Source organism: Charadrius vociferus, unplaced genomic scaffold (genome assembly GCF_000708025.1).
Source record: "Charadrius vociferus isolate BGI_N301 unplaced genomic scaffold, ASM70802v2 scaffold39, whole genome shotgun sequence".
Lineage (NCBI taxonomy): Eukaryota > Metazoa > Chordata > Aves > Charadriiformes > Charadriidae > Charadrius > Charadrius vociferus.
In genome coordinates, this window is record NW_009650188.1 from 4765645 (window position 1) to 4781391 (window position 15747).

General features: G+C 41.1%; 1 protein-coding gene across 1 annotated transcript in view; it reads right to left on the minus strand.

Annotated features, from left to right (window-relative positions):
* Window positions 1-6330: 6330 nt before the first annotated feature.
* Window positions 6331-15747, minus strand: part of LOC104293426 (torsin-1A-interacting protein 1-like) — a 12394-nt gene continuing 2977 nt past the window's right edge. The window contains exons 2-3 of the mRNA XM_009892931.1: window positions 15507-15575; window positions 6331-7133 (exon numbers count right to left, since the gene is read on the minus strand). Coding sequence (XP_009891233.1) covers window positions 6331-7133; window positions 15507-15575 — 872 coding nt within the window. The remainder of the gene's footprint in view (window positions 7134-15506; window positions 15576-15747) is intronic.

Sequence of the window (15747 nt, forward strand, 5' to 3'; positions counted from 1 at the left end):
GGCGGCCAGGCCTCCCGCCGCCCCGCCGGGCCTCCTGTCAGCCCACGGGCCGGGGAGGTTCGAGTCTCCTCACGCTTCCCTGGGCGCCAGACCCTTCCTCGACCTCAGAAAAACGTCGTTTTGCACTATTTTCCTCAAAGCGTTCCCCCCTCCCCTCCCCGGGTTGTGCAGGCTTGACTTGCCGGTTCAGTCCACATGCAAATGGTGTAAAAATAAAGAGCTGTGGGCAGAGCTCTCGGTTTTGATGCAAGAACAGGACTTCGCAATGTTTATTAAACCACCGCTGCAGAGCTGTGCCAACGCTGATGCTGGCATTACTGAAGCAGCTCCAGTCGAAACTAGGGCACCGCTTTTTAGTCATTTGTATTCACAGCTAAGTCATCTTTATAAAAATAATCTATTTTTTTTTTCCAAAATGAACGCGTCTGATTACAGTCTCCCAAGTTGCCAAATTTAAGTTTAAATAAATAACATTTGCAAAACTTCACAGAGATGACTGCGTACCACCTCTGACTGAGTAATTTCACTTTTAACAATCATTATAAACCCGGAAGAGTTTGTTGGTATACTATCTCCTACTGCATAGATTCCACCCTAAAGATGCATTAAAACCACCCACATTTCGAAAATAGGTCTAAGATGTTATCCAGCTATAACAAAGTTATTTCCACTGAAGAAAGAAACTTATTAGAATAGGAAAAAAGAAATTCTTCCTACAGTTATTTTGGGAATGTCTACTTCAGGGCTTGTCTACAACTTCACCAGAGCCTGGTTTTCAGTCATTAGTATGATTGTTTGACTACAGATGCCAAATTTCTTGGGGGAGCACGGGGGCGGAGAGTTATCTACCCCAACCACTAAAGGAGCACTAAAACTACTGGAGCTTGCCCCCCCCCTTTTTTTTTTTCTTAACCAAAAAGAATTAAACTATTTTGACATAGCCTGTCCTCTTGTGAGTGCTCAACATTTTGCATATAAATTATTCCAATGTGGGAACACCATACAAAAACACTGAGAGACCATTACAGCTGCAAAGCTTAGGCAACACAGAACTTAATCACGTCTCAATTACAGGATACCCATTTAACCTTAATTTGGCTCTTTTACATACACAAACTAATTACAGAGTATATTTTCCAGCGTAAGCATACCTCCTTTGAAACAAGAGGTAAGCTTGATATGTGAGTGGTTAAACATTTGAAAACAATTTTGTTTTGCCAGATGAGGGAAAAAATACATGAACACCGACAGATGAGCACTGCTCCAATGGGAAAAAAATGGTAAGTAGTGCCTAATTCCCTCCTGAGTCCTCAGAGAGCAAATCTGCTCCTCCCAAATGCAGAAGACTCTACGTAATAATAATAATAATGACAAATTCAGTCAATGAAAACAATGTTACTACAGTGTATGGGATCTCTGATCACAGACTACGGCAAATTAAATTATTACATTCCCTGTCATCACCTAGTGTTTGCTTAAATTTACTGCTTAATATTGCTGGATTGGCAGCCTATTTAAATTATTTAGCACTTTTGTAATGCACTACCTCTTTAATTATGCTTTTAAACACAGTTTCTCTTTTCTGCTTGGAAGCAGTTAATCTAGTTTGATGCTCCTCCTTTTCATCTTCATGCAAACAAGGCATCACATTAGGATTTTCTCAAACATGAAAAGCATTTGTTTTCAGTCAGTCAAATAAAACTAATAGTCAATATTTGTCCACTGTTTTTGCTTCTACATGACTTTATTTATTCTCTGTATCTGTCAGTGGAACTTAATTGTAAAACTTTAGATCACTTTTTCAAAGGTTCCCTACCAATGGACATAGCGCTCTGACAGGCAAGCATCACATAAAAAAAAAAAGACATTCTAACAGAAAATGCAATCATCTTGTGAAATTCTCTAAGATTAGAAATAAAGGAACTGTTTACCTGCAAAGAGCCACAGCTGAAAGAAAAGGAAGAACTGAACACACTCCAGTTTGATGAACTGCTCACTAAACTGCGAAGCAACGGAGATAACCGCAGCAAACACTCTGCAAGCACTGAAAGCGGTGGATGGAGACAGATAGTAAGTTAGAAGTAAAGAGCCACAATCTCATCTTACACTAACTTGGTTATTGCAGCTTTAAGAGAGAGGTTTGGAAAGTTTTCCACTCCATACTACTCTTGCACACCCCTTCTAAAATTAGAAAGGGGCAGCTGGCTATTGCAGCCAAAAGATGGCTGGAGCCCCCCCGACTCCCTCCCCCCTTTCCTTGATTGACGTGGCTCCCGAGAGCTACGGAGGAATTTGGGGAAGGGTGCTTCCACCTGTTGGACATGGAATGAGGTTGTCCAGGCATTCAATTATAAATCCAACTGTCAGGAGCTGACAATAAAACAGGACACAGCACAGCTGTGAGGACTACAGAACATCCCCCCACTCTCTCCTACATACCGCTACAATTTTGCAGTTTGTCTTACAGCAGAAACAATGCATGAAGAACTGTTCTCTGCAGGATTTGGGCTTATAAAATAGAGGGATCACTTCAGATCTATTCTCATTGTTTTCCAGCTGTGCTACAGGGTCTTTGCACAGAATCTGGCAAGCTGTTCACACCTCCAAAACCAGATTCTTTTTTTCCTAAATACAGCACGCTGGCAATTGCACTGCAGATGGTGTGTGTAGCTGCATTCTGTACAGCAAATACTTTTATGCCTACCTTAACGCTGAGCTCACCTTGCCTTCTGCACTCAGTTTGAGCTGAATTGATTAGTTCAAATCATTTTCAAAAAAAAAAAAGGGTATGAAAAACATGACCTTTTTTTTTTTTTTTTTTTTTTAACTTTGTGGAACATGAACAAATGCTTTTGTTGGTGTGAAAAAAATGGGGGAAAAAATGAGTTCTTTTAACGAACTTGCTTAGCATGCTCAAAACTCCGCTGCTCAGCGCAGCGTGACTCGGAGCAGGGTGTGAGAGACAAGGTAACAACTGATGGGGCCGCACGTTGTTCTAGGTCCCTTTTACAAGGTCCACTGCTGAAGGCAATATGGGTATTGCCATCCCCCAGGTGCACAAAGGCAACAGGAGGAGTAGCAGAAGAGGGGCCACACTCCACCTTCCGCGTGGGTTGGCTACCTGCAAGGGGGCTCTTGCCAACTGCGGGTGTCAGTCTGCTCGCAACCCAAGGAGCGGTTCGACTGTGTTTTCCAGTCCAATTTGTAGAGTGCTGGAAATTTTGCCTGCAAAGCAGTGCGTAGCTGGTTCTGCTCCCCTAAGATTGTGTTCTGCCCAAAGTTTGTATGCTGTAAGCTCACAGAACAAGAAACATCCCCTTCTCAGTCCCAAGGCCAGACCTCGTGTCTTTGCTCTATATAAGCACAGTTTTGTTGTCACAGACTATTTAATTTGCTGATCTGCAGACAGTTAGGGACAGTTCAACTTCAGAAGAGAGATTTCTCTGGAAGCAGCCAAAATATTTTACAGTTTGAAAAACATCAAATGGCTATGTTTGCTGCAGGCAATGAAATAATTATACAAGGAGGATAGTAATCGGCTGCCTGTGAGCAACACAGACAGACATTACTCTTCACCCCTGGCTGAGGAGGAGTTACTTAATGAGATCTGCATTAAGTACCAGCAGATAGTTAATGAGAGCCTTTTAAGGACAAAGCCACTAACAGCTACAAAAAGGACCCAGTTCTTCTACAGCAGGAACAGTCTTCTAATCCCAAACCTTTCCCCTCCTCCAGTAAGGGCTACTGAGTACTGATTTATTTTTCCAGATTAAGCAGCGCACCATATATTTGGAAATATACCTCACTCTCCCTACAACTAACAAAAAAAAGAAAAGTGATTCTCCTTTGTCTGGCACAACATTAAGTAGAACATGAAATCTTTAGGTTCCAGGCACCTTCCTATTTTGTCTTGAAATGGGGCAACATAGCTCTTTAATACCCAATAGTCTTGGGGGATGGGTGGCAGTTTTAGAAACAGAAAATAACTTGGATTACATATGTTTTATTAGTTTAAGAGCATAGAATCTCCTGTTTTCATGTCATAACTTAAGTCTTTCTTGTGGTTGCCAATTCTGCTAAGTATATACCTTTTTTTCTAAGCTAGTTTTTAGTAAAAGTCCCTCCAGTCAGTTCACAGTGCACTAGTTTGCAACAGCAGAGGTACAGGAACATGCAGCTAGGAGTGGAACAAGAATGAAGTCATCCCTTTTGTCAGCTGCTGACTCTTACATCAGACTAATGAAACAAGTGAACCATATCTTATCATTAATTCCTCAGTTCTGATTTCAGCTGGAACAGTACAAGAACACCAAGTAAAAGACAATTCAGAGCTATTACAATTTCCTGAATTGAGCCTTGTTAGAGAAAAGCCCTGATACTATCAAATACATGCATCTGCATCCCAGTATCTACCACCCCACTCAAGATTCTTAAAGGTTCTAAATTTTGCAAAAGGTTGTATTTTCGGCATCTGTGTTTGGTCAAAGGTAAAAGGAACAATCTTAAATGTGTAAAAAAAAGTCTGACCACTTGAAAGTCAATGGGCAAATACTAAAACAGCTTATAAAACAAAGAAGTAAATTTATTTTTAATGATTACTAAAATAGTTTACATAATATACAGATACACTATCAAGACACACTTGGAAGTAGGTCACAGTTGGTTTTTTTTTAAAAACATTTGTCCAGTGAAATGTCCAAAACGTAAATGCCATCTTTTCCTTCCTGAGCTATTCTTAAACATCCAAAACAGCAGCACTTCCATGTCTTTTTACTGTTTGTATTTCTTCCCATTAAAATAAAAAGCACTATCCATTGCTGGCTCAGTGGTTAGAACAAATCCACCTCAAGGTTTAAGCGACCACAGCTCTGTGTGTCTCAAACTGTGTTCTTTTACGTGCTTAAGGTGATTTTGGTCCATTCCACGTAACACCCCAAACCTTTGCTTGCACAAAGAAGCCAGAAGGTCCAGCACCTCAAGAGGTTTTCCTGGTTAAGAAGGACTTTTTGCAACTGGACAGCTCACAGGGCTTGTAAATAAAGGATGGATCCAAGAGCCACTAATCTCTTGGCTGTTACAAGTAAACATCCTATTAATTTGCGAGCAGTTTTCACACATTCCTTCATACTCAATAAAACCAAATGCACACAGACCAATAGTTCAAGAGCATACACTAACAGCAGTGACATGGAAGTGCTGCAATTCTCTTATTCTTTTACGCAAAATAGTTACAACAGAAACAAGTATATGTTTTTAGTCTGGTGTGAAGGATTCTTGGCATGAGGCACTCCAAAAATTTATTTTAAAAACATGCATTGCTAATCTGTTCTTCACTAGAAGCTTATACAGCAAGCAACAGGCTATATGCAGACATGTGAAGAAAGGTTTTTTCTAGGATACCAAATACCACAAATAAATAAAATCTCTTGATGCAAAAATAATTATCTTATTAAAATGAGAAATAACCTATGTCTTCCTAAACTTTTGTTTGGAAAGGAGATGCAACAGGTCTTTAGTACACACACAGAGCTGACATTTCCCCCCAATTTAAAGACTTGCAGAACTTTGTCAAAGAGCAGAGAATTCCTGGAAGCAGTGAGGCAAAGAGGTGCTGAGGATTATTTAACTGACATCAGTACTACTAACATCAAGCCATCCTTCATACCTCAGCTTTTCTCACTTTCCAGAACTGTTTGGGGCAGGCTCATTTAAGGAAGAAATGCTTGCTGAAAGGATCTCTGCAAGTCACAAATCTTTCCAGCAATTTTGCCACTTCTAGAAGTTGCCAGAGACAGCTGATATCTACGTTGTGATCAGACAGATCAAGAAAAGGCTTGTGCTTAGACTCACATCACTTTATCATCATTTTCAGTTTATGATTTTTCTTATGTTAGAAGAAAAGTAAGCAACTCTGGCAGATGACGGTGATGTTTTTGCATCCTATTACCTTGTCAAATGCAATACCTGCTTTATGCACCACCAGAAAAGGTTCCTCATAGCAAAGCAAATAGGGAACCAAGACAGCTTCAGAAGCAGGGGAGTGGTTCTGCAATAGTGGACACTTACTTCCAGCTCCAGGACACCAAGCCTGAATAAGTCGCTGAACACAACTTACCAACAACCAGCAAGTTCCTTGCTTACATTCTGCAGCTGATTTAGAGAAGCCCCAGTTACTTTAGCAGAAACAACCCTGCCAGCTGGTGGAATTTCTTTGCACAGAAAGGACCGTATGCTTCCTGAACTCAGCAGCCACAGTAAGTCCTTCCCTGTTCAACCATTGCAACATACATTTTCTGTCTTCCTCCTTTCCCAAGTCCTCTCCAGCAACTTTTATGTGCATCCCTCCATAGGGAGGCCCTTTTCAGGCCAAACAGGCAACACAAGATGAGAGATACGGCTCCACAGTCCACTCAGCTTATCTGTGTCCATGCTATTATAAGAACTAGGAACATCTGAACTGGTAAACTTTGCCCAGAGGAAATCCCGGACTTTCTCCTCAACTTCTTGCAAGGTGAGGCTCTTTCTAAGCGACTGCTCGTCCAGGAGAACCGTCAGCAGGAGGGCCACATCCTTAAATGCTGCGTTTTCATGGTCACAGTACTTGTAAAAGATTAAGGTGGAGCCTGCAGGCAGCAACTCAAATCGATGCACCACTGCTACTTTCTTGCCTTCTCTGAATCCAGAGCTGAGCTCCTCATCTACCTCCAGCTTGACAACGTCGCTATCCAATATGGCTTTGTCTGCCCCGTTAATTTTGATGGTAGTGGCATTCTGGGACAAGGCAAAAGCATCAGCAATCTCGTTACTTAGGCATCTCAGCGCTTTCTCAGCTTCTTGGCCAGCTGTGAGCAGTAAGATGGCTGGTTCCAAATGCAGATGGGAAGCATTAAGATGTTTCTCAAGGAACACATGGGTTCTTTTCCACAGATTGGGGTCCTGACTTTGGTAAGTATTTTTTAGTTTCTTCATCTGGGCCCGAAACGCTTGCAGAATTTTAGTATCTCTACTGGACAAAGTTGCATCCAGAAGGCTTGGTATTCCACTCCACAGGACATAAAGCAATGAGACACTAATTAACAGAACCACTAAGAAAGTCCAGCTCTTGTAAAATCCTCTCTGCGATTCACCATCCTCTATAGAAAGGAGGAGGAAACAGGAAGAAAACAACGTTTTAAAAGGAATCGGAAGCAAACAAGGACTTAGATAAGGAAAATAACAGGAAACAGTAGAATTCAACGAACTCATCCCACTCTCAAGCTACTGGTACAGTAGTCGCAAAGCATAAAGAAGATGTCTTAGTTAAAAAAAACCACCAACCAACCCAACAAACTTTGAGCTTCTTTAGCAACTTGGTGAAGTAGCACCATTAAAAAAAGGACATTTTTACACATTTCCAGATTGAGTAAGAAACTGGACATTCTTCTGAAAAAGGACCTCTATTTAATCAAATGCAAACTAAGAGCTTAAAACAGTTCTAATGAAGGTCAAGCTTTTTCCTACGTTTAGGCTCTGCAGAAAAAGCCCTATACAAAACCTGGCATCACTAGAATGGTTTCTGTGTTTACTTCTCCTCCCTATCCCCATAAGGATAAAAATAGTTTCTGCAGCAGTATTTGCATCTCAAACACTGGTGATCAACACTATCAGAAAATGTTTGTGGTCTTTGGATCAGTTAGCTTCACAAAGAGTACACACAGCAAACAGTGCACAGGAAGCATATAGAATGTCAGGTATTTTGATTTGGTTTTGTATTTGAACAGTTAAATTAACACTTGTTTGACCTACTAAAAGCATAAGGCTCGATTCTGTTCCCAGTAAAATTAGTGACAAAATATAACAACCTCCCTGGAAACAGCAAAGAACTGTACACCTTATGCTACCTTTTTATATCCTAACTTTTATCAGGACAGCAACACAACAACTGTTAAATAAGAACACCACTAGGCCTGCCTTAGTTTTAATCTTGCAGCAAATTCTCTAAACACTACAGATGGGAGACCTTAAATTCAGGTGAAAATGTTACCTATTACACAAGACTTCCTTCCTTAGCGCTGAAAACACATGCTGTGGCAAGCAAGTCATCTGTTCTGGCAAGGGCCCTCAGTTTAACACCAGCTATCAGGAAATCTAATACTTGGACCGGCATGAAAATGGTTAAATGTAACACATGCATGAAATGGAAGTGAAAGCAGAAGTCTTACTTTTGGCCAAAGGCTGTGACTGCTTCCCTACATTGGGCTGATCTTGAAATTTACTTCTGCCTGTTAAGCGATTAAGAAAGGAACATGAGAAAAATACTAAGACAACAATTTTAACCAATCTTCCAGCGAGGAATTCAGCAGGGAGTTGAAATCACCCAACTGCGTTATTTTCAACAAAAAGCTGTTCTTAGTTACGCTTTTACATACAAAATTGTATGAAGCTTACAGGAAGTTTAAGAAAACACCTTTGCATAACACCTTGTTGAAGCGAATGCAGTGCTGCTAAGTAGGAGCAAAGGCGAGGCTGTGACCTCATCGCGGGAAGGGCTGTATCAAGCATGGGACTTTCTGTTCTTTTCTGCATCATTTGCCCTCCTGTGCTCAAGCAAGGCTATTCCTAAACAAGGAAAACGACGTGTTCGCCGCTATTACTATCCTGAGAAGTCCCATTGAACTGGCAGACCAAGTCTCCATCTACGCTATTTGCCACATGTCAGTTCTTAGGCCATCTTGACAATCTTCTGTAAAAGGCACGTCCCCAACCGATCACAAATTACCCCTGAAGATTTTTAACTCTTGAAAAGTTTTGCAAATAAAAACGGAGGCATCTCAAGTACAAGATGACAAAATGGCAGAGATTTAACAACCTGTTATTTTCTGCTCAAGGATCCCATGTCCCAATTAAGTTTCCTGATTTTGCTCAAGAATTTGAGGGACAGAAAAATGAAAGTTCAATTAGCAGACATATTAGAAAAACAACATAACGTAAAATGTAAGTAGCAAAAGCAGTGCTGTATGTTGAAGGCATAGTCTCGTATCCCCCCTCCATCTAGCTTGGGTAAGAGGCCTGCTTCATCAGCAGTCAGTTTCTTGGGATGAATTGTGCTTTTAAAGCAAAATGCAAGCTTTCAACTTCAAAATATAGTTTTGGTCTATTTATTTAAATGGGCTCAGACAGCAAAGTACAAGAGACATTATCCATAAAAGAGTGTTATGAACAACTTTACCAAGAGGCCAATATGAATAAGTACAGTGCAATTATTGGTCAGCAAGTTTTCTGCATTTAGTCAGTTAATTAAAAAGACATGAGAATGTCTGGCTCCTTGTGAACTACAGCAACTGGTTCAAAGCTGAAGGCTCTTTAATAATATATAACCAAATCAGGATACTGTCAATGGCACTATTGAGAATAAACTGGACAAACACACCCCGCGGTAGTTATTTCAAGAACACTAAAATAAATTCTATAATCTTGTTTCTGTATGAATGTAATCGCAGAAGGTGCTAAAAGCAGCTCTGGTTTAAGCCAGAGCTTAACTGGCTTAATGAGCTACGCTATTCTGTAATTTCAACCCGCCGCTCTGATAGGGCACAGACATGGAGATTGTAATTGGCTAAGCTTACGTAAGTCTTCTAATAGTTAACAGATCAAAATCACCTCAATTCTGTAACATTTTACAATGTAGCCCTGTTTGCAGAGACTAGATTTCATATTTAGGAGACAGCTGTGATTCATACCCTAAAGGAAAAAAAAAAACCAACCAAACAACAAAACCCGAACCAACCCCCTGAGGTTCTCCAAATTGAATTCTGATTTACAAGGCTCTGTTTATCTATACCTGTTCAGGATAGAAACAAGCACTGAGACATTAAGAACAGAAAGCTACTAAGAATTCTGAACATTTTTTTTCTCCCCCTCTTCTTTCACGTTATCTTTCAAGAGGGAAAAAAAACAACAAAGCAACAAATCCACAAGAACAACAAAAGACAAAAATCTGACATACAAGGAGTTGGTCATTAGATGAACACACTGGACTTTGCTGAAGAAAGACACTGCTCCTCTCCAGGAGTATACGACAACTAATTCAATCATAGCAGGCCACCATTACTCAAGGAAAGACTAGAAGGGAAAGTGATGTGTACAAACTAATCTAATATTCACTGCTACCAAAAGGTGAAGATTTTGTTCCCTTCCTCAGCTTACCCCCACAATGCCACTAGTACATGCTCTGCACTTACAGATTGTCCCATGAATCAACTCCATTCCCTAACCCAGTCAAAAAAAAAAAGAAAAAAAAAAAAGTGGGTCATTTTCTGTGGTCAGTGAGTTGAATAACCTCATAGAAGGGCTCTGGCTCTGGAATGTGCTGCCTTTTCCAGCTTCTATTTGCATCTGCCTCCTGGGTCCCTTTCCACCTTCCCAGACAGTGTCCCAGGGCACAAGAAAAAGCATGAGCAAAGGAAAGCAAAAGAATTCTGTACTTTTCACTTAATTACAGGGAAAGACTAGTTATCTATTTTTTTTTTACTTACTCTGTGATGTAGTTGAACGGTGCTCTTGATTTTTCTCAAGGAAGTCAGCCTTTCCTTCAGAAACCAAAGCACAAATGAAAGAACTTGGTTATCACATCAGAGGTCAGAATAAGACAGGCAAGGCATATGTGCTCTTAGCTCTTTCTATGAAATCTTCAAAGGTTATTAGGGAAGGAGCATAAGCTGTGCTGCCAAACCAAGCCTGCACCATACAACAGCCTCTTGGACCCCTCTGTAAATGGAGACAGCTACTGTCATCCAACAGAAAGGGCTTTATTTGCCCCTTCACCCTGCTTTTCCCAATATGACACAAAATTATCCTTCCTATTGTTTCCGTTTTGTTAGTCAATACTCACAATTCCTTTCAGTGCTCTCCCATAAACACTGTGTGGTTAGGGCTATTACTGACCAAATGAGTGCAAGCCGCTACCTCACTTCCTGACCAGTTACCAGTTCTCCTACAAACCTCCCTTGCATAGTGTATCGATTTGGATGTATTCAAACCGCCTGTGGCAACATAACTACCTCCTGCCGGGCTAAAAAGTATCCCGTATTTTCTTCCTCATTGTATTTCCCCATTGCTTCTGTAACACACACTGAGAAAAATCTCTTGAGCAACGAACAGAAAAAGCGCTCCCTCACTTTGAAATCACTTTGTATAGTCAGCTTCCCCCTGCTAACGTCAAAAGTAACTCACCTTTTTCGAAAAAGAACATTTTATTTCACTTTGCCTGAGGCAATTAAACATCCACTCTCATAATAGTTTTTGAAGCAGGTATAATATTAGTCATCTTTTTGTTTTGCTTTAAAAAAAAAGATGGCTACATATTCATCAAAGTTTAAAACTGCACTGTTTTGAACTTCAAAGTTTTATGCCCAAGCAGATGACTGCCACGCTACAATCAGTTTTAATTTGACTCATGGGCAGGAGTACACCCTGAAAATTATTATCACTTTTTTTTTTTTAAAACTTCTTCATCCGTTCAGATTTCAACTCAACAACTCCCTCTTGCAATAGAACTGAAAGAATCTAATTTTAGCACATTTAAGCCATCGTCTGTTACATCACAGAAAAGGTACTGATAAAACTAGTGTTGTTACCTTTTAACAGTGTATAAATGTTAGGTTGATGCCCTGCTGGTTTCTCAGGTTTGTTACTGTCATAAGCCTTCACTTTTTCCTTTATTGGATTCTCTTGAAGAAAGTTACTTGAAGAACTGCCTGTCAGGAGGCAAAAAGAAAAAATAAGAGAGCGGATTGGTCTAGGTACAGTATCATTTGTGCCCGTAACATCACAAAACTGAAGGACCAAGACATAGTTTCAGAACATACATGATCTAAATCAATGACTTTCAAGTAGTGATCTCCCAAGAGTGACTTTCTTAAATGTAACCAAAAGCAACTAAGACTTGAAAAGCTTATGGCAAATGAGTTCACTACAAATACAGCTGTCTGCAACACAACACACTTTTTTTATTGTTATTATTAGGAGTCCATGGCTTAAAAACACTTTTAAAAAAACCAAAACAATCAGACATGAGGACACCAAATGCTAAGAGCCAAGAAATGTCTTACCCTAAAGGGATTCAGTGTAAACTAGTAAATACACAAGCATGGGAGTAAAGAAAATTTTTCCCACAGCTTTGGGCACGCAACTTACAAACAATAATTGTGCCGTCTTCCCTAGTATTAGACAGAGGGGGAAAAGGGAGAGAAGCAAATATAGAATATAAGTCTCCTTTTTATGTAGTCGAAGCCATCCTTTGGTTGGGTCTCTTTTTCCCCTCTCATTAACCATAACGGAAATCTAGAGCACCTACGTTCCTAACTCACTCCCCTCAGGTAGCTGGGAAGAATCCTTTAGATTGTTTTCCAAATTACACAGCCATTCAGATGCTGAAACCAAACTTAGTTAATGTTACTAACTAGAAAGAATAAAGCCCAGTAAGGTTCTGGGAGTCACAGAGCAAAGGTCAGGGCTGGAAAGCCAGTCAAAAGTGGAACACCAGGAGAAGAGGTTTGAAAGGATAAAGTACAACCACATGGTTGCCCAGATTCAGGGTAGAGGTGAGGGAGCAGACGGAGTTCAGGTATGGAATGAAAGCTGTAGTACCGCTGTGGAACAGAGACTATGACACAGCGATCAAGCTGAAGGGCATAAGCAGAGGAAAAAGCAAAGGAAAGAATACAATTGGGAAAACTTTTTCTCTATAACATTCACACTGGACCCTTTTATTCTTTTAACAGTACCGGGTTCTCCTGGGGTTCAATGTGTTTCTATAGCTCTTTTACCATACGCGTGAGGGCAACACACAGCTTGCCACCTAGTGTTTATTAATTTTACTTCAAGAAAAGAAAACAGCTGCCTTCTAATCCGTTCTGGCAACTTTAGCATGCCAGTGTACGTGAAGGATACAAAGGAGTACAACAAAACCAAAAAAACTCCACAAAACACAAACAAGGGAGAAAACTCTAAGTTTTAAACTAAGACATCAAGTCACAGGTACAACAGTAAAGTATTTGCACATAGTAAGTAGGATACTATATTTTCAAAACCATCTTAAAAAGCTCTTAAGTGACTGATTTCCCACCAAGCTAAAAATGAAAATACTCAAATTACTTGATCTTCAGGAATGCCAAACAACATACCCATAATATTTCACTACGTACTGAGGTTTTGCAAAGAAAATCTCCCTAGTAGCAACATCCAGTAATCACAAGACTAGAAAGATCTATGGCTCTAAAGAGGGCTACTCATGCAGTCCATACTTTTTAATTCCTCTCCCTTTCTTTGCACCGCTCAGTACTCTGTGTCTCTCAAACTGTTCTTAAGAGTTGTTATAAGAAAGATTTAACTACATACAACTTTGTTTTGCCCATGAAGACAGCTTGTGAATCAGCACCTTCTCTAACAATGGGTATCACCAACAGGAAGAGCATTACTGAAAGCAGACAGCACACATGGCATCCCCTACAGAGGAAAGTAAACTCCCCTTTATGAAGTTTAACTTTCCTAGAAATATATATATATTCCAGCCCAGACATGCCTGTTCTTTCCTTACAAGGCCTTAAGCCTCCTACCCAAAGGATCCCTGCCTCCCAGTGAGGATTTTCCGATCCACCTCAAATCTACTGGCCAACCACCTACTGCACAGTCACCTGCCAAGAGAGAGTAATCTTCTTACTACCCCCATGTCATACACCAGTTTAATCAAAGGGATTAGAAACCTGCCAGTTCATAAAGTACAGGTTTATAAATCAAAATATAAAACCACTATTTTAACATGGCAGAACTTGTTCTTTTAAGTCTAGTACATATCTATCCCTGTGGGTTCAATCTTTTTCAACACAGAGATAAGCCTGCAACACGCTTGCTGCAAAGGTCCACAGCAACTGTAGACAGCACAAACTCGAGTGCCAAAACCACCTAGCGCCTGCCTTTAACTTGTACAGTCATACACTCTACTTACATATTTTATGACAACTTCAACGGAGATTGCTAGCATATATCTTTAGCTCCTTGATCTAGGAGATGCCTGACTGGAGGCAGGGTTTGTAGGCTCTAAAACCTTTCTCGCTCCAGAAGCAAGTTTCTTAATCTATATTTAAAACCTCTAAGCAGAAGCCAGAAACCAGTTTCTCAAGTTGTGGTTTTGCTTCCATCCTGGTCTCAGGGAAGCATGACAATTACGTGCTTATAAAAATCCACCCTGCTTGTCCCGCTGCCTCACAGATCCTGCATTCCCCTAAACTCTTCAGAAAAAAAGACAGTACTGTATAGCTACAGGTGAGAGGACTGTGAGGGCCAAAACTACTCCTTCGCTTCTATATAAAGCATTAGAGTCTCTTAATATTGATTATAGTCACAACAGGCGTAAAAGTACAAATACCACTGTTAAGAGCTCAGAGAGGTGGGGAGAGGACATCTCACCCCCCCAACCTCATTTTTAGAGACATCTACATTAAAAAAACCCACTCAGCTGTACCTCCTAAAGCAGCTCAGCCACATTTAAAACACTAAGCACGTTAGCTTAGTGACATGCTGACAGCCATCATTTGGCAGTAACAGCTTCCCACAGCTTTTTTCACAGATAAACCTTTGTACTTTCCCAGAGAAATACTCATAACCTCTCTCTTCCTCCCTCAAGATAAGATTTTTCCACACCCCTTGGAAATTCTGCTGCTGAAGCATAATATCGTCAGCCCTTTTTGACGGCCATGCCACATAATTAGGGCCGTGCCACATAATTAGGGCCATGCACTGGAGCTGTAACAAGAGCCTGGCGACAGAGAATACAAATGGGAATGGAAAACAGTGTTAGGACAGCCCAACTCATCCATCTTGAGAATTGCCACATGCTAATAATGTATACAGTCTGACTCAAAACAGAGTAAAAGGGAAGGAAATACAATTTGCTTGCAGTTTTCTGATGGAATGACGGGCTAAAGCCACGTGATTGCATTACACAAAGTCAGCCCCTCTCTAAAGTTTTGAGAAGGACGGAGTTTTCCACACAAGGACCAGAGCCAACACAACCACTGTCCAAGAGCAAGTACCAACGTATGCATGGGGCTTCAGAGAAAGGACAGGCAAGGCACTTCCTCACAGGCAACGCTGCTCGCTGTACGGAGCACAGCCTTAGAGCGGTCTATTTTTGCAGCTTCATTTAAATTCAGCCTTTAAAAACCAAGCAGCGTTAGTAAAACCAGTCCCTGTTTTAACGCTGTCACAAAATACTATTCCAAGTGACGCACTAGGTAAAACAGTCACCTCAGGGCTTCAGCATGCCCCTACGTGCACTGATCCTTTCGGAAGGCAGAGAAGCGCTCCCCATCTCTTATGTATGCAATAAAAACAGCAGCGGGATCTCCTCACCTGCACGCCAGAACCACACTAACACCTGCAAAGGAGCTAAACCCCAATAAACTCCATTTCCTCGGGTCTCGTGCGTTTCAGCACCTTCGCAGGAACCTCTCCGAGTCAAAACCTACCTGCCGATCTATGCCCTTTTATAGGGGGGCGAGTCAAGGAGTCCGGACTCCCAAAGGGATGCTCCTCTCCTGAAACGAGAAACAGATGAGAAACGGGCAGGACAGCTCGGTTCAAGCCTACCAGACTCCAGCCTGGCAGCCTTCCAGGAGCGCCAAACGCCCTTTGCAGACTCACTGGGACACCCAGTGTTTACAACGGGGCTGTCTGGGAGGGCACCCCCCTCCCCCCGGGCTGCCCCTC